At 46.0% G+C, this 22463-nt stretch overlaps 1 protein-coding gene across 1 annotated transcript; it reads left to right on the top strand.

The window, feature by feature from the left end:
* Positions 1-6156: 6156 nt before the first annotated feature.
* On the top strand, positions 6157-7727 carry LOC119326820. The gene has a single exon (XM_037600423.1). The coding sequence runs from the start codon at positions 6232-6234 to the stop codon at positions 7489-7491; it is 1260 nt and encodes a 419-aa protein (XP_037456320.1). The 5' UTR covers positions 6157-6231; the 3' UTR covers positions 7492-7727.
* The last annotated feature ends 14736 nt before the right edge of the window (positions 7728-22463 follow it).

The following is a 22463-nucleotide window of genomic DNA, read 5'->3' as shown; positions in this document are numbered from 1 at the left end:
ACAACTACAACACGCGGCAACGACGAACATGCCGATGGCCGGCCCTCCAGCTTGCAATCAACAGTGGCAGTGGTGGTGGCAAGCTCCGGTGGCGAGCTACAGGAGTGTCCCAGTTTGAGGTACCCCGGTTATTTCGAATATTTTGGGATAAAGTGAGGGATTTGATAGGGTCATCTTTTTGACGAGGCACTGATTGGGCGGACGTCCTAGGCATTTAGGAAGGAAATAGGGGTCAGGCTGTAGATGCTCTAAATAATGTTATCCTGAATTTTTTGTAATTTTCTCATTGTTTTGTATTTAGCATGCTGCTTTTATCTACGCGCACAGTTAGCATCATGAGCTTAGTAATCGCCGTTCGTAGCAGTAGTAAATTAGTCAAGGCAGACGGTGAGTGTGCACACTACTGTAGTCTGTATACACTGCATTCGTGCGTACGTGTCCCCTGGCCTCCACAGCACGAAGACCACTCATTCGTTCGTCCCCGTTGGCCGCGAGCCCGCGACCGCGACGTCCGGCCGTCGGCCATCGACGGCGGAGGGCAGCACGGGCTCCGATCCTGGCCGTCCGCCCGTGCGTCCACACGTGGTAGCTAGGGACTGGAAGACGGCGACGTGCGGTGGTGAAATCATGCCCCTGCATGAATGTCCAGGTAAAAGACGTGTCGAGTGCAACAAGCAGCAACGTCCCCGTCGAAGAAAGAAAAAAATATACTAGAATACATGCATGAATGTACTCGATAAACCCTAAAATTATCACCGTTTAAAAAAGGTTAATAGCGGAACGAGTGTGAGGTAGATAGAGGAGAGAGGACCTTCTCTGTTTTAAGGACTTATATTTAAGGATAGAGTATAGATTCCCTCATTTTGCTGCGTATGTAGTCCATACTGAAATCTTTATAAGGACTTATATTTGAATGAGTGGATCTACACTCTAAAATATGTTTATATACATCTGTATGGAGTTTGATTGAAATATCTAAAAGACTTATGTTTACAAGCGGAGGGAGTAGAATGCATGCATTAATGTACTCGATAAACCCTAAAATTATCACTGTTTAAAAAATACATTAATAGCGGCACGAGAGTCAGGTAGACACAGGAGAGGAGTAGACCGTATGTATAGTACATGCGTCCAGCTCGGCGGGAAGTCTCCACGGCAGCACGTTGACGTGGTCCGTTGAGGTGGTCAGGCGAGCGATCCGCACACACGTCACCGCCCAAGGGGGGCGTCCTGCACGCCACGCTGGTGCAACGGCCGACGTACGGCTGCGATGGGCACACGTTTCGCAACGGACGGACGGATGTCGCGGGGATCAAGGCTTTTGCTTCGCGCCGCCGCGGAATTGACGACCGCACGACCCGGCACAGTACCCAGTTGGGCGCGTTTGACATTCGCGGGAAAATATGCTCCGCGCAGGTAGACCTGCTCTCCTCTCGTACGTACACAAAGCCTTGACAATCTTTGAAAAACTTAAACACCTGTCTCCTACTTCCTCCGTTCGGAATTACTTGTCTCGAAAATAGATGTATCTAGACATATTTTAGTTCTAGATACATCCATTTTCGAGACAAGTAATCCCGAACGAAGGGAGTATTTGTGAATGCACGGTGGCGCAGCATGTGCATAATTCAAGAGGGCCGGGGGTGCCGGCGCAGTTTCAGAAAAAAAATTCAGCACCAACCGGAATCATCGAAATTCAGTGGTTTCGGTTTGTATTTCAGGCAAAGGACAGGAAATGTCACTTCAATTCAATTAAATATTTGAAAAAAAATTAAAATTATTCGAATTTGTGTGTACTACTGAAACTGCTGAAATATTTTGGCCGAAAGGTAAATATTTCAGTATCCACTGGAATTCAATGAATTTCATCAAACTCTCACTGGACGTGAGAACCATAGCCATGGCTCGAATGAAAACAAATTCACAAGGAAGGAGGGGCAGTAGTTAGACCTCTAATACAACATGTTCTGCGATGGAGTGCAACAATTTAGGAGTGTCATGGTCATGTTGGCCTGCACTAAAGCTCCGCCACTGATAGGTTTGTCAGTGATTCCCGCCAGTTCCAGACTACTATAAATGGAAGTTGTGTATGTGTGAATCATCGTGAATGGAATATATGGAAAATGCTAACACGAGCTTCCGATGATGATGTTTGAACAAAGCATCCATGTTGGTGTGACATCAAATTTTTTTTAGGAGAGGGACATATGCATTTCCTTTTCGATCAAGGAACCACTTCAAGCTATTTATTGCTAAAGTTGGTCGAACCAGAAAGCACATATGAAAATGGTTTTGCTATCGTCGGAGGACTGAGAAGTACCCATTCTCAAGTCATTCCAGTCAAGGTTTCATGGAAGCGCAAAAAGGATGAAAAAAATCTTGATATAACATTTGTTAGCTTAAATCGTGGACAAAAAAAATTCTAAATCCACCAAAACACCATGCACTGGACCGCCATATACGAAACACAAATAAGACACCCCAGATTTTGTGTTAAGTCCACAAAATCACCAGACCTATGTCCTCATTAGTAAAAAAAATAACATCACTCTGTTTGCTCGCCGTAAAATGCACCATACGCAATGATAAAATTCACCCCTGTAACTTCAAACTGGTGGGACATATCATTTTTGTTCTGACGATGGGAGCCGTCCTTTAGAGTTTTTTTTTTTGGACGAAGAGCAGCTGCGCTGCTTTCATTATACTCCCTCCGTTCCAAAATAGATGACCCAACTTTGTACTAAAGTTAGTATAAAGTTGAGTCATCTATTTTGGAACGGAGGGAGTATGAAGGGAGAATAAATGTTAGACATAGCTTAACATGGCGAAAAAAACTTAGGCTAATCCTGGAAGCACTTGTAGCAGTGAGTAGAATCTCACCGTAGCTTCCACCTCGGTCAGTGTTTCATGGGACAAAAAAGGGAAGAGAAAAATCTTAATCTGACAGCTGTAAGGGCAATGTACAATGGTTGATAAGACAATCTTATCTTAAGTCTTGCATGTTATTTAGAGATGACAAAAAATTATGTCTACAATGGATTATATCTTAGCCTTGTCTTCAATAACTAGTCATTACTTAAAATATGGTGAGACAAATTGTGCTAAGAGATCATCTCTTGTCTTATCTTAAATAAGAGAAGACAATCCTTTTCTTATGAGTTCTCTCTTCTCCACCTCATCATTTATCCTACGTGGCACTCCTAGAGTAAATTGCAAAAAACCACCACAATTGTGCAAATGTAATCAAACACCCACCAAAATGCATGTTTTCTGGTGGTTTTTTCCTGAAGCATTGAAAACTTCGACCCAGTTATGGTGGTTTTTTGCAATTTACTCGGCACTCCTAAGATAGCACCATTATACATGCCCTAAGCAGTGAGCCCACTAAGACAAAAGGCAATGGCATGTAAAAAGTATTACGCAAAATGTATATAAAAGAACATGATAACGTTTAGGCGTTGAGTTTGGAGACAAGCACTCCTGGTCCTAGAGCATCATTGTTTACGGCTCTTTGGATGGTTGTGGCCGTTAGCTCGAGCATTTGGCAGTTGTGCAACGGTTTATGTATGTTGGTACTAATATTTGTCTATCTATAGGGGAATCGAAACCACTTGCGTGTAACCAAAACGGGAGGAAACGAGACAAGGGGAAGATCCCAAGGCAATGCACAGTTGCACACCCTGTGTCCCTGTCCCGTGGTGCTGTGTGTGTCCCATGCATTTGGTTCCTTCCCATATGTTGCACCAGCTTGTCCTTTCCGTGTCATGCATTGCATTGGCACCTCGGGGTCTCATATCCTCATGTTTTTTCAAAAGAGGGCCTCACATGCTACAATGCATCACGTAGGGCAAGAACCTACTAATACAAAGATTATTTTTCTCTGAGATCAAATTAAATTAAATGGGATGGAATCAGGGCACTTTATGGAGCCAAATCACTGGGATCATACAGATGCAGATAATATTCATCAAGGGAATAAATCTGGCAAAACATAGACCAAAAGTGGAGGAAAAGTGCCAAGAGGAAGATCCCAGGCATGTATGCATGTGTGATAAGATAACCACCATGTCCCCCAAGTGCCGTGTGTGTCCCATGTATTTGACCTCTCCTTCCCATCCAATGTATTTGGCCACCAAGCTTGTCCTTACTGTGTCACTATGCCCTGCACCTCTCATGTATACGTTCATCTCCTATGCTCAGTTTTGGCTTTCAATAATCACGATACACATACATACATACATACATACATGTAGTGCACTCATCCCAAATCAATTATTTGTTTACGAATTCTCAAATCAAACTAGACTGTGTCACTAAGTTGTACTTTGGTTTTTTTCGCCCGTAAGAACATTCAAGTCATTTTTTCGCGGAACTTCGTATGTGAGTATAACACTCGACCATTTTTGCCCAAAAAGGTTTCAGAATTGTTTGATTATTTTTAAATTAAAATGTTATATAGGGTGCGCCCAGAACCATATCCAAAAATCCGCACCGGGATGAAATCAGGATAATTCATGAAACCAAACCAGTGAGATCACACAGATAATATTCATTAAGAGAACAAATCTGGCAAACATAAATGTGGGTTAACAAAAGGGAGGAGGAAATGGGACCGGGAGGGGGGATTGGGTGGGCCGCGGGTGTCGGAGTCCTGCGTTTCGGGTGTCCGGACCGCCGCAAACCTCCCCCCACTTCGTTTCCAATTTACGGGAGAAAATGCGTCCGGACCGCCCGAGGACAGACACAGACTTGCGTTGGATGGCTTTCGCGATCCAGACGGATGCGGATGGTTTACGGGTCTGCCTTGGAGATGCCCTAATGCACAGTTGCGCTTGCACCCTGTCTCGTGGTGCTGTGTACGTGTGTCCCATGCATTTGGCCGCAATCCATTCCCATCAGATGTTGCACCAGCTCGTCCTTTCCGCGTCACTCTGCCATGTCATTCCTTGCACCTCACGCTCAGGGTCTCATATCTTCATTTTTCTTTCTTTCAAACAGAGGCTCCCATATTTCCATCTCCTCGGCTCACGACTGGGTTTCAGGCTACGGGGACAGAGGCAGAGAGTCTTTTTTTTTAATCTTGAACCAAATTAATTTTGATGAAACCAGGGTGCTTTATGGAGCCAAATCGCTGGGATCATACGGATAATATTCATCAAGGGAATATTATGGGAGCCTCATGTACTTGCCAAATCGCTGTGTGTGCCCCATGTACTTGGCCCCATCTTTCCATCCAATGTAGTCGGCCACTCTGCCCTGCTATGTCCTGCATCTCTCATGCACATGTTCATCTCCTCTGCTAAGTGCTGGCTTTCAAGAATCATGATGCACACATACATACATATATGTCCTGCACTCATCCCATCTGCAATGGTGTTTATGGAGTTTCTAGTGAGGCAAGAGCTGCCAAAAGAGAGCCTGGTTTTCTCAAATCAAATTAGACTGGATGAAATCCAGAAATACCCAAATGAACCAGGGTCTAGACCGAACAAAACTCAAAAATAAAATTTAAAAAAGTCTAACAGCGAAAAACACAAACAAAATCGGTTATATATATGAGTTATTATCCAAGTTTATATACGTTGTAGTTTTGTTTTTCCGTCCATAAGAACATTGAAGTCATTTTGTTGGCAAAAATTCGTATGTGAGTTAACACTCTGCCATGTTTGCCCAAAAATGTTGCAGAATCGTTTGGTTGTTTTTAAATTAAAATCTTATATCGGGTGCGCCCAGAACCATATCCCAAAAATCCGCGCCGGGATGAAATCAGGATGATAATTTATGAAACCAAATCGGTGAGATCATAGAGATAATATTCATTAAGGGAATAAATCTGGCAAACATAAGTATTGGTTAAGAAAAGAAAAGAAAAGGGAGGAGAAAATGTGGGAGAGGAGTACACCGGGTCCATCCAGTAGTGGCAGCCAACCAAGTCAGCCAACGAACCGGTCCACCATCCCCCACAAGAACCCCGCCGCACCAGCACGCCACCTCTTCTGTCTGACTGACAGGACGGCCCGTGCGATAAGCGGACCCACATGTCATTGGCGTGAAGGGAAGTGAGGCTCGTGGACGGAGCTGCCCCTCCGCGGCCGTCTGCCTCGCAGTATATATGGCCGGCGCTCCAGCAGCGGTTCCCCACCATTCATTCCCTCCCTCCCCTCCACTCCGACCAAGATATCCGCAGAGCCCAGGCCCAGGCCCGGCCCAAAGCCCACCACGAGCGCGAGGATGGCCGCCGCGGAGCCGCCGCCGCCCACCGGCGGGATGGGCTTCCTGGGGCTGCTCAGCTTCCGCCGCGGCGCCACCGCCGTCGCCTCCTTCGACCCGGCGCAGGACGACGAGCTGCTCGTCCTCGACGCGCTCCAGGCCCACGTCGCCGACCGCCTCGCCGCGCTCTCCGCCCACTCCTCCTCCGCGGCCCAGAGCCAGCAGGGGCCGCTGCTCTCGCTGGCGTTCCTCTCCAAGCTGCTCGACGCCGTGGTCTCCTCGGACGCCGCGTTCCGGGACGCCCTCGCCGTGGGCCCCGTGGGCGCCGCGCTCTCCAGGGCCCCCGCCGACCGCCTCGCCGCCGACCTGCTCGACCGCTCCGTCAAGGCGCTCGACGCGCTCAACGCCGTCTCCCTCGCGCTCGCCTCGCTCCGGGGCTCCCACCGCGCCGCGCTCACCGCCGCCTCCTGCCTCCTCGCCGCCGGCGCGCCGCTGCTGCACCGCGCGCAGTTCGCGCGCGCGCGCCGGGCCATCTCCAGGCTCTTCCAGGACGCCAGGGCCGCGCCGACGACGCCCTGCAGCTCGCGCGCCGCCCGCGCGCTCTCCTTCAGCGTCTCGTCCAAGAACTGGTCCACGGGGCGCCACGTGCACGCCATGGCGGCGCACCTCGCGCCGCCGCCGCAGGCCGCCGCCGCCCCCGGCGCCGGGGGCGGCCTCGGGCTGGCGCTCTACACCATGAGCTCCGTCCTCGTGTTCGCCATGTGGGCGCTCGTCGCCGCCGTGCCCTGCCAGGACAGGGCCTCCGCGGCCGCCCCCGTCGCGCCGGCCAAGCAGGCGCAGTGGGCGGCGCCCATGACGGCCATCCAGGAGCGGATCGTGGAGGAGTCGAGGCGGAGGGACAAGAAGGGGTCGTCCTCCGGGGCGTCCTCGCCGGCGTCCGCGGGGCTCCTCGCCGAGATGCAGGCCGTGGAGCGCGCCGCGCGGGAGCTCAACAGCCTGCTCGAGGAGATCGCCGAGGAGGAGGACGAGGCCGCGGAGGTGGAGGCCCCGGCGTCCATCAGCGAGGAGCGCGCCGGAGACGTCGTGGAGCGCGCAGAGGCGCTGGCCGGCGCGTGCCGGGCGCTGGAGGACGGCCTCGCGCCGCTGGAGCGGCAGGTGCGCGCCGTGTTCCACCGCGTCGTGGCCAGCCGCGCCGAGGTCGTGCGGTGCATGGAGCACAGCGCGCGCAGCACCGCCGGGTCCGCCTCCGGCCCGCCGGCGCAGCAGCCCCATTCCTTCTGAGCAGAGGACGGCGCTGCATTAGGACTGCCTTGTTGGGCTAAAAGAATCAACTTTTCTCTGCTCAACTGTACCATTCTTTGATTTGGATCACTCCACCGCCTGTGATCTTCTTTTGTGTATGTAGATGTATGGTTTGGCTGTAAAAACTAACTTTTTTGGATTGATTAGTGCTCTTCGTTCTTGATGCTCAACAGCAGAGAGAAGAGAATGTGTTATCTGTTGAAACTTGAAAGAGGAAAAAAAGAAAAGACAGAGTCAAGGATTTGTCTCCCAAAAGAACAAAAAAAAATAGGAAGAAGAACGGTTCAAAGATTGCAGAATTTGTCAGCCCTTATCATCATCATCAGCAGCATCACGTTAAAATTGTCTTGCTTCCATTGGATCATGATCATGATCCTCTCCTCCTGGGATCAACAGGCACTAATTTGTTGATGTCTGCAACTTGCAATCATCAGCAGCCTATTTCAGGATTCAGGCGCCCACAATCTGTGCTGCAAAATCATCCAGAGCTGTGTTTCAGGATTAAGATGTCCAAAGTTTTGGGGTGGACAAGCAGGTTCCAATCATCAACCCGTTCAAGATTCAGGTGACCAAAGCTTGTGCTGCAAATCATCCAGCTGTTTGAGGAATCAAGATTCAGATGACCAAAAGTTTTGGGGTGTGCAACCTTGAGATGGTTGACAAGCAGGTTGACTCAGGACAGAGACGGATGAGTGAATCAAGTTGGTGGCCTCAAGTCCTTGGAGAAAAGAGGAGGCAATCAAGGGCAAGGTTGACTCAACCCAAGCCAGGCCAAGCCAAGCCGGCCGGCCTGCAGCTACCAAACAGCGACAGACAGAGATTTGAATGGGCAGGGATGTGCAGGCCATCAAGGGGGCACAGCCTGGGATGAGCTGTGAGATGGCTTGACACTTTGTCCCCTTTGCCATACTATTCAACTCGGCTGACCTGTCTGTCCTCGGCTCTATTCTATGACTAATCTCACACCAATCCTAAAGCTGCAGCATTAGTTATTCTTTCCTGAAAGAAATAGATGAAAATGTGCCTGTGTGCTTGCTACCTAGCTGCTGCCACTTGTAGACAGGAGACAGAGTCTCATTTTCATGTGCTAATTATATCCATATGGTCTCAATTTTGACTCCAAAGATGAAGGGATTTTCTTGTAGCAGTACTCATATTTGACACATGTACTGAAGGCATGAGTTAATCTCTGCACTTTGCTTCTTGTACATGCAGATTATGTGCAGTTAGGCTTAAGCCGGTTCGATGAAAATTGAAAATGGGATGCATAAGCAGATATTCAACAGCTTAGTTAGGCGGCCATAATTATATTAAATTAAATGGGCATGGAAATGCAAATACCAGCATGGTACTGACTCACCTGTGAGAATGACCTAGCCATCATGATGAGGAAAGAGTACGCTTAGCTCTGAATCCTCGACATGTTCAGTGCTCCATCGTTATCATTAATCATGAGGCATTGAACCTTTGTCACGCATCTTTAATTTCGTCACATTTTCTATGCTGCCATTGGTGTACTGGACAGGACTGTACTGACACCACGGATCAGCAAAAGTCAGACACACCTGGCTATAGCAGCTGTCAAGGATAACATTTCCATTATAAGAACGGGATTCCTTTTCTGGTTTTCTTGAAGAGCTGTAAGAAGTTTCTTTTTATAAAATATTTCTTCTAAAAAATTCCTATAATGTATTACCCTAATTCAGAAATTTCAAATACTAGTAGAATGACCGTGCGTTGCCACGGGCATTCCTCATATTGCACCTATGAATAGAGTGCATATCTGTCTCCTGCTTCACCACTTTGTCTACTCTATCACCTTCCAACTCTCTCCCACCCTCTGTCTCCCTCTCTCTCTCTTTCTCAACCTCTGTCTCACCCGCACACACTCCCTCCTCTCCTCCCTCTGCCACGACTCAAAACTTAATTTTGCTCAGTGTTACATTCGATAGCTACAGTATCCTATTCCTAGAGGCATAAACACTAAAGGAAAATCTTAACCTTTGTACGGGATAAGACAACTTTTCAAACTTGATGCGTAATCCAAGTTTCGTCGAGCAGGCGAAGAGAAACTAACCAGATTTAAAGTGTATTTCTAAACAAATATAGGCATGTATTGCCTAATAATTAGATTATCGATCTAAGCACATCATAAATCCTTGCATCCAAGTGCGTGAATTTCACCCGTTCAATTAGAAGATCAAACCTGAGATAAGAGAAACTCAAAAGGAGAAGAAAAGATGTCAGTTGCATCCAATTAGTGTATAGAACATCACAAATATCACATGATCACACCTTTGTAATGCACCACTGGACCATCTGGGGCGAGGCCTGCTCCGGTGCTCCCCCCTAACCTAATTTCGGAGGGGTATTTTTGTCCCCGTGAATTTGTTTTTTTCCTGGCCCGCCGTAGCCCAGATCCAAGCCCTGTCTAGCCCTGTATAACCCAGACCGTATACGTACAGTATCCTGGTCCAAAAAAAAACATCACACGACCCCACATCCACGTAAGACCTGCCGAATCCAATCATTCACGCGAGCAGCTCCATCAATCTCGTGAGCATTGACGCAGCTCCATAAGTCACGTAGTAGATCTCCACCGGCCGGCGACTATCTCGTCGCCGGCGATCTCGTCGGACAGCGGGCGCGACAACGTCGTGAATCTCCAACGATCACGCACAGGTACCGCATCCCGCGTCCCCCCTCTAGTCTCGCTCGCGGCAATATCGAACGAACTGCCGCCGCGCCAGTGGCAGTGGTTAACCTAGCGGAGCGGGTAACCTAGCTACCCGGCGGCGCATGCGATAGTGGATCTTGTTCCGGTAGTGCTGCTCCTCGTGATCTGGGTTCACGTAGCGTCGGTTGCCGTCGGTTGTGTGCACCATGTGGATCGTTAATTGATGTGGCGGCTAACCTAGGTATCCGGCGGCAGAGGTAATCACAGATCTAGCTAGGTTTTGAGATCGTGCAGTTCCTCGCGATTGAAAGTGATCTCGACGGGTGCCGTGGCCATCTTCCTTACTAAGTTTGGCAGATCTGAACGGCCTCGGTTGTGGTTGTTTACATAACATCCGTGATCATGTGCTATGTGTTTTATATTTCATCATTGATAATGTTTGCACATGTGATGATACATATTATTGGTTGTAGGAAATGGCAGACGAGGAGTTAACTGATATCATGGTAGACATGGAGTTTGGAGAACTGATGAAAGACTGGATAGAAGATTGGTCAGATGATGAAAATTCAGATCGTCAAGATCGGTCAGAGAATGGGAACGAATGGGACGATCTTAATGTGCGTGGCATTGTCATGTTGTAATTTTTTGGTGGCATCTGACAACATTTAATCTTTGTGTTGAAAATTTATAGATGGATGAGCTTGATGATGATCAGGAAAACAACTCGGAGCTCTGGAATGAAGATTTCATTAGTCAGGTACGTAAGTGAAACGTTTTGTTGGCATGCAAATTGAATTTCTTCTGGAACATTATATGATAAGTAATTATGTATTTGTGTTGTATTTTTCAGTTCATTTCCGAATGTCATAATGCGTACGACTATTACGGTGAATCCGACATGGAGACAGACCTTAACGACGAATCATTAGATGCACCTGGTTCTGGGGAGTCCGAGTCGTCGGTCATCATGAGTGAGGTATGTGTGTAATCAATGTTCTATGGATGTAAGTAATGTTAAACCATACAAAATAGTTTTCATGGCTATGTTTTGATTGTGTAGGTGACAGAAGATGGTGGGGTAATGAATGTCCAAGATACTGCCAGTGCAGATGATAAGAGGGATATGTTCATGCAGATAATGGACATGACTTTTATGACTCACGATGCTGCGTATGATTTCTACAACAGCTATGCTAGAGCTAATGGTTTCAGCATTAGGAAGAATAAGGTCAGGTATACCAAAACCGAGGCACATCTTATGCTTTATAGGAAGTTTTTTTGTTCCAGACAAGGGAAACGTGACAGCAAGTTGCTAACCGAGGAAGGGCACAGCCGTCGGCTCAGAGCCGAGACACGCTGCTTTTGCGAAGCACACCTGACAGTCAAGCTTGACCAAAAGCGTGAGGTTTGGTATGTTGCAAGTTTTGAGGACAAGCATAGCCATATGTTGGCAGGACCGGACGAGGTACCTTTTCTTTGGTCCCACAGAAAAATCAAAGAGTTTCAGAAGCATGAGATAATGTCCATGGGAGCTGCAGGGATTAGAATTCACGACATGATGGATTGCCTCATCAGCAAACATGTATGGTATGGCGGTGTTGGTTTTACCAGGCGTGAAATATACAACCTTTGTGCCAGGGAGAAGAGGAAGCTGCTTTCAAAAGGTGATGCTGCCACAGCCATAGGCATCATGGCCAGTAGGAAACAGAGGGATCCTAGCTTCTTTTTCGAGTACATGCTAGATAAGGAAGGACACTTGAATAGGATGTTCTGGTGTGACTCCCAGTCTCATCATGACTATGAGGACTTTGGCGACGTGCTTGTATTTGACTGCACGTACAAGATGAACCGCTATGGTATGCCATTCATACCTTTTGTTGGTCTTAACAATCACCGGAAGACCACTGTTTTTGGTTGTGCCATAGTTTTGGACGAGACCGAACAGACATACGTGTGGCTGCTGCAGACTTTTTTGAGGTCCATGTGTCAAAAGATGCCGAAGAGTGTAATCACAGATGCTGACGCTGCGATGATCAAGGCAATTCGCGAAGTCTTGCCAGACGTGTGGCACCGTATATGTACGTGGCATATAGAAAAAAATATGAAGATTCACCTCAGTCCCAAGTCCTTGAAGGAGTTTCGAACCCTTTTGTACTACAGCACGTCCACGGCCACGTTTGAGGAGAGATGGCACGCGTTTACCAAAAGATGGCAGTTGGAAAAAACAGTAACATGGTTGAGACGGATGTATAAGAAGAGGAGACTGTGGGCCACGGCTTATCTGACAGAGGGGTTTTGGCTTGGCATGAAAAGCAACCAGCGGAGTGAAAGCCTAAACTCATGCCTTCACCTCCACCTAGACGGTGAAATGACCCTAGTGGATATGATTTTGCATTATGAGAACGCCGTTGTACGTATCCATGAAAACGAGGCGCGAGATGACTGCACGGCCTCACAGAGTTTACCGGTGCCAGTTACTATCTCGAGGGAACTTGAGATAGCTGCTTCTCACGTCTTCACTCTAGCAAACTTCTATATGTTGCAAGATGATCTTAGAAAAATTGATGGCATGGAGATTGTAGAAATTAAGCTGGGAGACGGATCACAGCAGTACATCGTGGCCTGGAAGAATAACCGGAATAGCCGTTTTTGGGTGGAGTGTACAGCAGTAAATTCCGCAGAACCTATACGGTGCAGCTGCAGAAGAATGATTCGAAAGGGTCTACCTTGCAAACACATATTCCACGTACTGAAGTACTTGAACATATCTGAAATACCCAAAGTGTTTAGTTCTTGTTCGGTTCACGAAACAAGCAAGGTTGGGACTGCTCGCGAGGCGCATAAGCGATCTGTTGGGATATGGTTGGACTGGGGCAGAGGAAAGAATGAAATATAGCCAGGTCAGTGTGTTAGCTTCAGAAGCTATGCATGCGGCATGCAAACACCCAGCTTTGTGGGATCAGTTACATGATAGTTTGAAGGCTGTGATAGCTAAGAGTCATGAGTATGATCTGCTACAAGAAAATTTAAGCAACAATATAATTGACTTCAGTAAGTGTGCGGTTGAATATGTAGACGATGGTGAAGGCAACATGGTCGCAGTTAAAGATCCTATGAAAGTGTCCAGCAAAGGTGCAACAAAGGTAGATGAGAACCGCCCTGTCTTGAAAAATGGTAGACCACTCTCTTTTGATGAGTTGAAAACCCGGTGCGGCGCTTGCAAATTGCTAGGACACACTAAACGTAGCAAGAAATGCAAACTAAATCAGAAGTAAGTGTTTGTATGCATTCTGGATTATTGAAAAAATTATCATTCATTAACTTATCTTGTCTTCTATGATGTGCAGAACAGTGGAGAAGGAAGAAGTGTAGAACACTTGCTTCAATTTTTTACGGATAAATCGAGTGAACATGGCAGTATATCCTTTTCACATTATGGCATCAATTTTAGTTCGACGTTTAACATCGTGTTTGGATCCTATATATATCTTCTATACCTAAATAGCTAGCCCCCACTACTAGATTTGACTACAGATGCGTGCTTCCACATCACCTCAATTATTTACAGCCTTCCGATCAAAATTGTGTGGCATCAAGGAATCATGCATGTGCTCATAAGTTACTCTTTGCATTAATGTAAATTATGCCACCTCATTGGTCATGCATGTCTTATTTTCCCAACGCATGCACGCATTTTTTGCATTAACCTATCAACTCAAACAACGCCACTTCATCAATCATGTCTTCTATTTGTGGGGATTTTTTTCTCTTTTATACATCATTTTGCCACACAGACTTCTTTTAAGTTTTATCATTTTTAACATGTAAAACTCTTACATTTAATTTCATTGGTTTTAAGCACTAATTTATGGATTGGTTTTAACACGGTTCCCGCAGTAACGCGCGGGGCATCATCTAGTTGTAGCAACTCGATCGACACTTTGTTTACTGGGAGTGTCAAATTTTTACATCTCTAAATAAACAACAAAATCCGACCTAAATAAATTAGCTATAAATTAGAAAGAATATTGTACATTTCCCCTCCCCACGTCCTAACTGCCATTAAATCACCTAACTTACCACTCCCCACCACACATTCACCCACCTACCTCGTGCGTCGGTTCGAACTCCCCTTATCCCCACCTACAGTAGATCGAGAAAACCCCCGCCGGCGACCGCTGCAGCCGCCTACATGGAGAAAAGCCTCGGCTGGCAGAGAGCGATGATGAAGCTCGCCGGCGATGACGAGGGGTGGCGCCCAGTTGGCGGAGGTGTGCGGCTGGTTCCCCAGCACGGAGATGTTGGTCAACCACGCGCATGGCCTCGTCAAAGTCCTCACCGACGCAGAGAAGAAGCGCGCCTTCCCCTACGGCTGCGGCGTCCCGCCGGCTCTCCTCCTCGTCTGGGCAATGCGAGAGGCCACGCTGAGCGACTCCCCTGTTCAGCGTGCAAGGTGGTGGATGTACCGCTCCACCACCATGACGCTGCGGCCAGATCCAGCACGCGTCGCGTCGATGGCGGAGCGCATCAACGTCGAGCTCGCTATCCCTGCGCCCGTGAGCCCGGACTACCAGGTCCGCCACGTGCCAAAGCCAGTCCTGCCGTTGGGCTCTGACATCGTGGAGGATGACGTGGACGAGGTACTGCTCATCCCTGATGACCCTGAGGAGGGCGAGGAGGACGCCGTGCAGATGGTAGCGCCGGTTGCCGTCGAGGGTGGCAAAACAAAGCCCATCGACATCGAGCTCCTTCCCCTGCACCCTGACATAGTGAAGGTGGAAGAAGAGGAGGTGGCTCAGGATCAGGTGGCGCCGGCGGTGGTCAAGAAGAAGGCTTCTCCGTGTGTGGTGCGCCGCTCACGCCGCCTCAAATTTCTAAAGAAGTGAAGATGGGCACAGTTGCTGAAGGAGGATGAAGCTGCTGGTTATCTTAAGTTAGGTATGCTGTTATATGTTTCAGCATATAAGTTAACATTATTTTGGGTTTGATGTTGGTTAGGTATGCTTTTATATGTAAGCATATAAGTAATGCAATCGGTACGGTTTGATCGGGTTCTTTGTGGCTGAAGAACTGAATATCTACTGCTCACCCTAAGTGCCAAGTTCAGTTAAATATCTGAATATTGAATATGTATTGTTGCTTTGCTTCAGTGCTGCATGGAAGCTGCTAGATGTTGCTCCTATGTTGCAACAAGACAATGTACTAGTCTGCTACATAAATCAGTAGTGTTGCTAGGTGATGTGCCCATGTGCATCACATACCAAATATAGAACATGCCAAAAGTGCATTGTCTGTGAAATACAGGACATGCCAGAAGTGCATTGTCTGCCAAATATAGAACATGCCAAAAGTGCACTGTCTACCAATCATTATGGCCCCATGTTATTTATGCTGCAATCTCTGTTACACTTTGCCCATAAAATGAATAGCAAATAATTCAGCATCATTTCATCATGTCAATTACAATGATGTCAATAACTTTATGAACAATCTACTTGATAACTATGACAGCAATCATAATGGCAAGCAGGCCAAGATACAGAAGACCTCCAAATCCTAAAATCCTATCCCTATAGAGCAATATCTCCTTGTGCATCTTAACCATTGCCCTCTTTTCTTTCTCATTCCTTTTAATTTCAGCTTCATATTCTGTAATCTTAGTCTCCAGTCTCTTGTTCTTCATGGCAAGATACTTAATGACTGACTTTGCTTTGCTATCCCACTCCCCATCAACCCATTCAACATACTCAGAAGTGATATCATCCTAAATAAATCATGAGCAATTCAAGTCATTTTATAACTGAACTTGTCGCTGCAAGCGTTAAACACTGAACATTTTTGCAGCTTGACCGCAATAGCAGTACTAGTTTGAAGATCATGCTCAGTACACTAACCTCAAACACACATCCCCCAAGTGTGCTGCCAAAATTATCTGCATCTATGCAGACACGGGCACTAGGAGTTTCCTGATGACCACATAGATGGAGCTTGTCATGGCCACAGGTGATGAATTATGGGCGATAATGTTGGGATGTGAAGAACAACGGTAAAGAACTTACCTTTTTGCCACCAAAGTGTAGCACTGAAGAAATCCTAGCCGTGGGTTCTCCCGGCCCGCCGCCGCCCATGAAACCCCCGTCCACTGTTCCACTAGATCCGCCGCCGCTGCCTCCTGTGCCACTGAATCCAGCCCACCTGCTTGCAGGACCCAGGGTTCGACCTAACTTGCGGTCGCAACCGCTCTTCTCGCCGCAGCCGCCGCCGCCCGATGCCCAGCTCGCTGTCATGCTTTCGGCGTCGAGATTTGGAGGCGCAAATAGAGAGGGAGGGCTAGGGATTTGGAAAGGGAAACGAGAAAAGGGGAAAGATTGATGTGAACCTGGCAAAATGGGCTGGTGTAGCACTGCCGGGAAGATAGCCCCGCCTGTGGGCCCCTCACGTGGTTAGATGGGCCGTGCCTGGCATTATGGTGAGTACAGAAAAAGTTAATTATACATATAATAAAAAAACGACGGGTTTGTAAAACAAACTAGAAAAACATGATGCCTGATAACACACGATAGAGCCAACGAGCTGACACGACTAATTTTGATGAGTGTAATATTACATTTTGGCTTGATATATTTACTTATCTACCATGACTACTTTTCATAATAATGTGATGAGGGGGAATTACTGGGAGATTATGCAAGATGATGACATGCAGATAGCTAAGGCAGAATGCTAAGCTTGGTAGAGTTTAAAAAAGTTAAGATTGTGAAATTTTTAATATGAAACTTACGAGAGCAGTTGAAGAGAAAAATAGAATATTATAAAAAATTGGAGAAGGAGAAAAATATTAAGCAAGAACAGTTGATAAGTGAAGCCGTGAAAAATACAATTATAAAAAATTGGAGAAGGAGAAAAATATTAAGCAAGAACAATTGATAAGTGAAGCCAAAACTTTATTGGTACGACCAAATTGTCTTCTCCGAGCGAATTTTATGACCGAATTGTCTTGTATGAGCAAATTGTCTGACAGACACATACACATGCATGTGCCCTGTTTATTACATAAAATGATAGAACCCCTAAGATAATCATGCCGTCGAAACCTTCGACCGGACTAAATCCAAACCACTAAAACTTCAATCTTTGCATGCCGCATGGATTCTTCAGGCGCGCCTTTTGCTTGCGATTTCGCGAATTTTGTTCTTCACACACTCCATCGTGTTTGAAGGTGACATAATCAACTCTGCGACGAAACGTCTTCTCCTTGCGTCAACGGTGGCCTGCAAAAAATGACATAAAGGTTACATGAACCGAAGTTGCTACACCACCATAGTAGCTAGTCTACAAACGAAAATAACAGCATACCTGTGTAAATTTGCGGGTGATTTTGTCCCCGTCCCAATGTTCTAGACATTCTGTGACAAAAAGGCCACAAGAGTTCCTGGTACATATGCAGACATTAGCGGTGGGCAATACAAAAATGTGTGTTGTTGTTTGATTATGCATGTTGTCCTATTAACTCACCCATCCTCTTGCTGGGGTATGTCATACTCCTTGATAGGCCACTTACTTACGTCCGGATATTTCCCTGGTGTAATAAGATTTGCCTGACGCATAACGTGTGCTATAGCCCTTCGCTATAAAGAGGATAGTGTTAAAGAACAATCATAAACAATATGTAAGAGCAATGGTACAAATGTTGGTTACATTACCAGTGCTTTAACAGTCCTCTCAGTCAGGTCCAGAGGATAGAGCGAATCGAGAACTTTGAATTCTTTCTTGATCATGTGCATGACCACGGTCATCCAGTGGCTATTGTCGATATTCAACGTGATATACGTCTACAGTGCAAAAAACCATTACGTAGCAAAAGAAATACTTGATGAACTATCCTGTAGTGATGAATCACAAACATTACGTACCTTATCACGCACAGTATACTCTTTCGTGACTCTATTAACTGCCCCAGCTTTGGTCAGAGCACTATCCATGTTGCAGCAAGATGGCAATGGATCGTCATTTGCGATAGCACGATCTACAAGGAATTTGGACCTCCACGCTGGATAGAGGTAACGATCATGACCAACACGCAGCTCCAAATGTCCCATATAAGCATCAATAACCTGCATAGAATATCAGCGCATTACATGTTGAGAGTTGAGACATAGATTTTTGAGCATTTTAAAAATAGGACATACAAGTAGTACTTACATCGTCCGACAGCCATCTATGGCCTAGTACCGGTAGAATCCTTTCGGAAGTCAGAGTTATGCCACGGCCTTCACTGTAGTAAATTTTTTTGTTCTTGTTCTTCTCAGTGCTAGCAGCTAACTCGACAAATGAAACAGCAGCATCAATTATTTCCGGCGTCAACTCATCTGCCACAACCTCCGGCACATTATTGTTCGAAAATAGAGCTGCATGAAATAATATGAACGTCAACAATGGTGATCATATGCATTGGTAGTAAATAAAAAAATTAAGAATGTTAGTTACGATACCTCTAGTAGCAGTACTAGTACCAGAGGCTCTCTGACCACGGCTGGTACGCCTGCCGGGCTTGTCAAGTGCGAAGGGGGATTCAAATTTCTTGGGAATGGTCCGCTTCTGCTTACCGGACATAACCTCGTCATCCTTATCAATTGTTGCACCATTTTTTCCATTCGCCTTAGCCATGAACTTGCTGACAGAAGATGGACAAATGTCTATGTCCGATGAAGGTGCTACAATAGAAGTACTAACCACCCAAGGGTTTTCCGGTGTAGCCCCACATACATCATTACGCTTAAAAGGTGAAGCTTCCTTGTGTCCATTCAGCTTCAGTGGGGTTTTCTGTTTCGAAAACTAAATCGTGTGAACATTTCTGGACGAAAAAAATTAAACGAGAAAATTATAGATAGAAAGATAAATACATAGTACCTCAGGTACGGTTTTATGGTCGGGAAGCACTATATCAGGCTGCGTCATGTCAATGATCGGGTGTCCATCACTGTCCATGTTTTCCTTGTACACGAATTCCTTCTTTTCATATGGACCATTCTCGAACGAATCCACTTCATCCGGATCATTCTCCGCGGATGGCACGCCAGCAGCCGGCTTGTACATGACACCTGCTTTGTTCAACTTCTCCAACAACCTCTGCAATAGAAATATAAACTTAGTAATGGTAGCATGGTTTAAAACAGCAAACATACTCTAAACTATAAAGTTTGGGTGTGACACCTCAGCAACTATATCAGGGATTTGCCTCATCTCGGTGTGTATGAAGTCCATGCACCGCTTCATTACAAGCTCCATCAAATCTTCCGACAATGCGGCTGTCGTCGACTTCTTTGCGTTTCCAGTTGCATGCTTGGTTTTTGGCTTCATGGTAGGCGCATTATTTGGGATGTCGGGCTCCTGAGCCCTATATTCCTGGGTGATATTATTTTTGATCTGCATGCGATATTGAAGTACATGTGATGAATAAAAAATAAATAGTATTAAGTTACAAAACATCTAAGAAAGACGAAACACAATGACTTACCCTTACGTTACCACGGCCGCGCCCATTATCAAAGTCGAACCTATCTCTCCTAGTGGCTGCACCTTCTGTCCAGTTCCTCATAAGAGGTTGTATGGACAAGTTGGGATTATAGGCGCATTCGCCTTGGACCGGTTGCACCTTCTCCCAGTACAAGTACTACAAAAAAATATAAGGATTTAGAGTTAGTAAAATACATCACATAAAATTGCAATGATATGATAATTGACATTATGCAACAGGTCTGATATGTGTACCTGCAAGAGAGCCAAATTGCCTTTCGGCCATTGGCGCAGGTGTTTGCCTTTCTTCACTATGCGAAGGCAATCAAGGAGAACACGCATGGTGAAGGCATTCCAGTTAATCTTTGAAATACGTTTCACATCGTAGACCAAAGTGTAGTACTGATTTGGCACAATCTTGCTCGACATGGGAGCAATAATTGTTCCTAACAGGACCAGCACTACTTTGCGAAGGAAATCATCGTTGGTGGCTTTACTTTTAATTATGTCCTCAATGAGATTATCTATCACTATGTTTTCTGATGTCTTACTGAGAAATTGTGGCGGCACCCGCTCCTTCATGTCCTCGCCTTCTTCAGTCAGAATGTCCGAAGCGGACAGTCCTTGGTTCTCGAGGTTAAATATGCACTCGACGTCGACCGCACCGAGAGTCACCTCCCCAACCTGCTCTTGTATAATGAATCTGCCCGTGTTGGCCTGAAAATTCTCAATCATATACCTAATCAGCAGGGTACGCATTTTAATAGATGGTATCTGCAGCATGCTGCGCAATGATGTATCAGCCACTCTAGCGCGTTGACCGCTCGATAGATCTGCAACAAGCTTGCACCATTTCTCCACTGCGCATACTATTTCTCCATTCAGCTCGTCCATCCTGTTGAAAGTAAATATATAACTTCGTGACGTTAGCTAGCACTAAAGCAAAAATAACAATAGCATGCAAAAATATAAAACTTTCTGGCAGTAGCTAACACTAATGCAAAAATAACACTAATGGAAATACAAAACTATCACCATGTATACTGCAACATGCAGCCAAGTGTGTGCTGACATGAGGCAATAAAAAAATAACTACAATTGGTAATTGAATTTACTTGCATCTGATCAAGTTCTTTCAGTATCATATAAATTATATAATCAATAAAATTAATATGGTAAACTGTTACTTATTCGTCTGGTTGTCTTACTAACAGGGTGACAAATTGTTCAGCTGTAAATAAACTAGAGTCTATAGCAATGGTACCTATTTGAGGTTCATCAACATCTAATGTTAATAACTCTTTAATGTTCTATGTGCACAATATTATAATTGGATCGTGTGACAAAAATATAATTGGATCTTGTGACAAAAAATGTATTGCGTCATGCTTCTCGAGAAACAACATCTTATTCTACCATGCTATGAAAGAACCAAAGAATGTTTTCATCTACGCCATCTGGTCAGAACGCATCTAGTCCAGTTCATACTAGTTGAAATTATGTGGTAAACCTAAGTCCATCAAAGCAACGAGACGGAGGAAGTAGCTTACTTTGAAGGCGCGAGGGAAAGAGGACAATTTACTTGATCTGTCGACGAAGATGAAAGAAGTCGGCGATGCATTCTCGACGTAGTTTGTCGAGGTCGGCCTGCACGTGCGGACGACCTTGATCTTCTCGGGGTTTTTGTGGCGTGTGGGATGTGGCGGACGGAGCTGTCGACGCCTCGCCGGCAGGAGTCGATCTAGTCGACGACATGTGCGAGGAGGAGGAGATTATATACGAGGTCGATGCCTAGGTCGTCGTAACTTCCCTGTGGCCAATGTCACGATCTATATTTTCCTCTGTTGAAGCGAGGTTGAACGTGCTCCTCAATCGTAGGGATTAGGAACATATGGATTAGCACGATCCTAGAATTGTGTAACGGAACGGCAACTACTCACGTGATCGACGTGCGTGTGATCGACGTGCATGGAAAGCGCATCGTTGTGGGCTCCACAATATGGATCCGACACTTATTTGCGGTCTGGGCCGGCCCACCTACCTGCATTGTTTCTTCCCTCAAAATAAATATCATTGGTTCATCCCAAAAAAAAACTCTTTGTGACACGTATTAGTTATTGTATACTTGTATATGTTCAACAATATTTATAGTATCTCTATCATTTCTACAATATTATACATGCATCGAGTGTCGGAAATCAAGGATTCTTGTCATGCATGCATGCCATGGTCATCGTAGGTTACGGCTTAAGTTTGGGATCATTTCGTGAGATCGTAAAGAAGAATAGATACATGGTATCAAACCTATAGAGTTTTTGCGTCAAAGGTACTTCGATCGAGATATTGGACATAGAATGCCACTCTTTAAGAAGGAAAAAAAGGTTACGCATAAACCACTTTCAGACCTGCCCTCCGGTAGACCCGAATGGTCCTGCTTGTACATGGTGCATGTGGAAGCATGCATGAGATGACCCCAACTTTTGGGAGCATGTGGGCTTGGCCAATGTGGTCCCCCAGGCAAGGTGTGCACGAATTCGGACACAAAACGCACGTTGCGTCACGTGGGGGCAGTGTTGTAGGGTTTTGTCGCCAGAAAACCCTAGAAATTGCATCGAGTGTCGCATATGAACGATACTTGTCACGCATGCAAGCCATGGTCATCATAGGGTATGCATGAAGTTTGGGATCATTTGGTGGGACCGTCAACGAAAACCAATTTCAGACCTGACCTCTGGCAGACCCGAATAGTCCTGCT

Source organism: Triticum dicoccoides, chromosome 6B (assembly GCF_002162155.2).
Source record: "Triticum dicoccoides isolate Atlit2015 ecotype Zavitan chromosome 6B, WEW_v2.0, whole genome shotgun sequence".
Lineage (NCBI taxonomy): Eukaryota > Viridiplantae > Streptophyta > Magnoliopsida > Poales > Poaceae > Triticum > Triticum dicoccoides.
This window is presented reverse-complemented; position numbering and strand designations above follow the sequence as displayed.

What these genes read in the sequence shown, in the direction of transcription:
- LOC119326820 (XM_037600423.1), top strand. Translation starts at nt 6,232, where the DNA reads ATGGCCGCCGCGGAGCCGCCGCCGCCCACCGGCGGGATGGGCTTCCTG.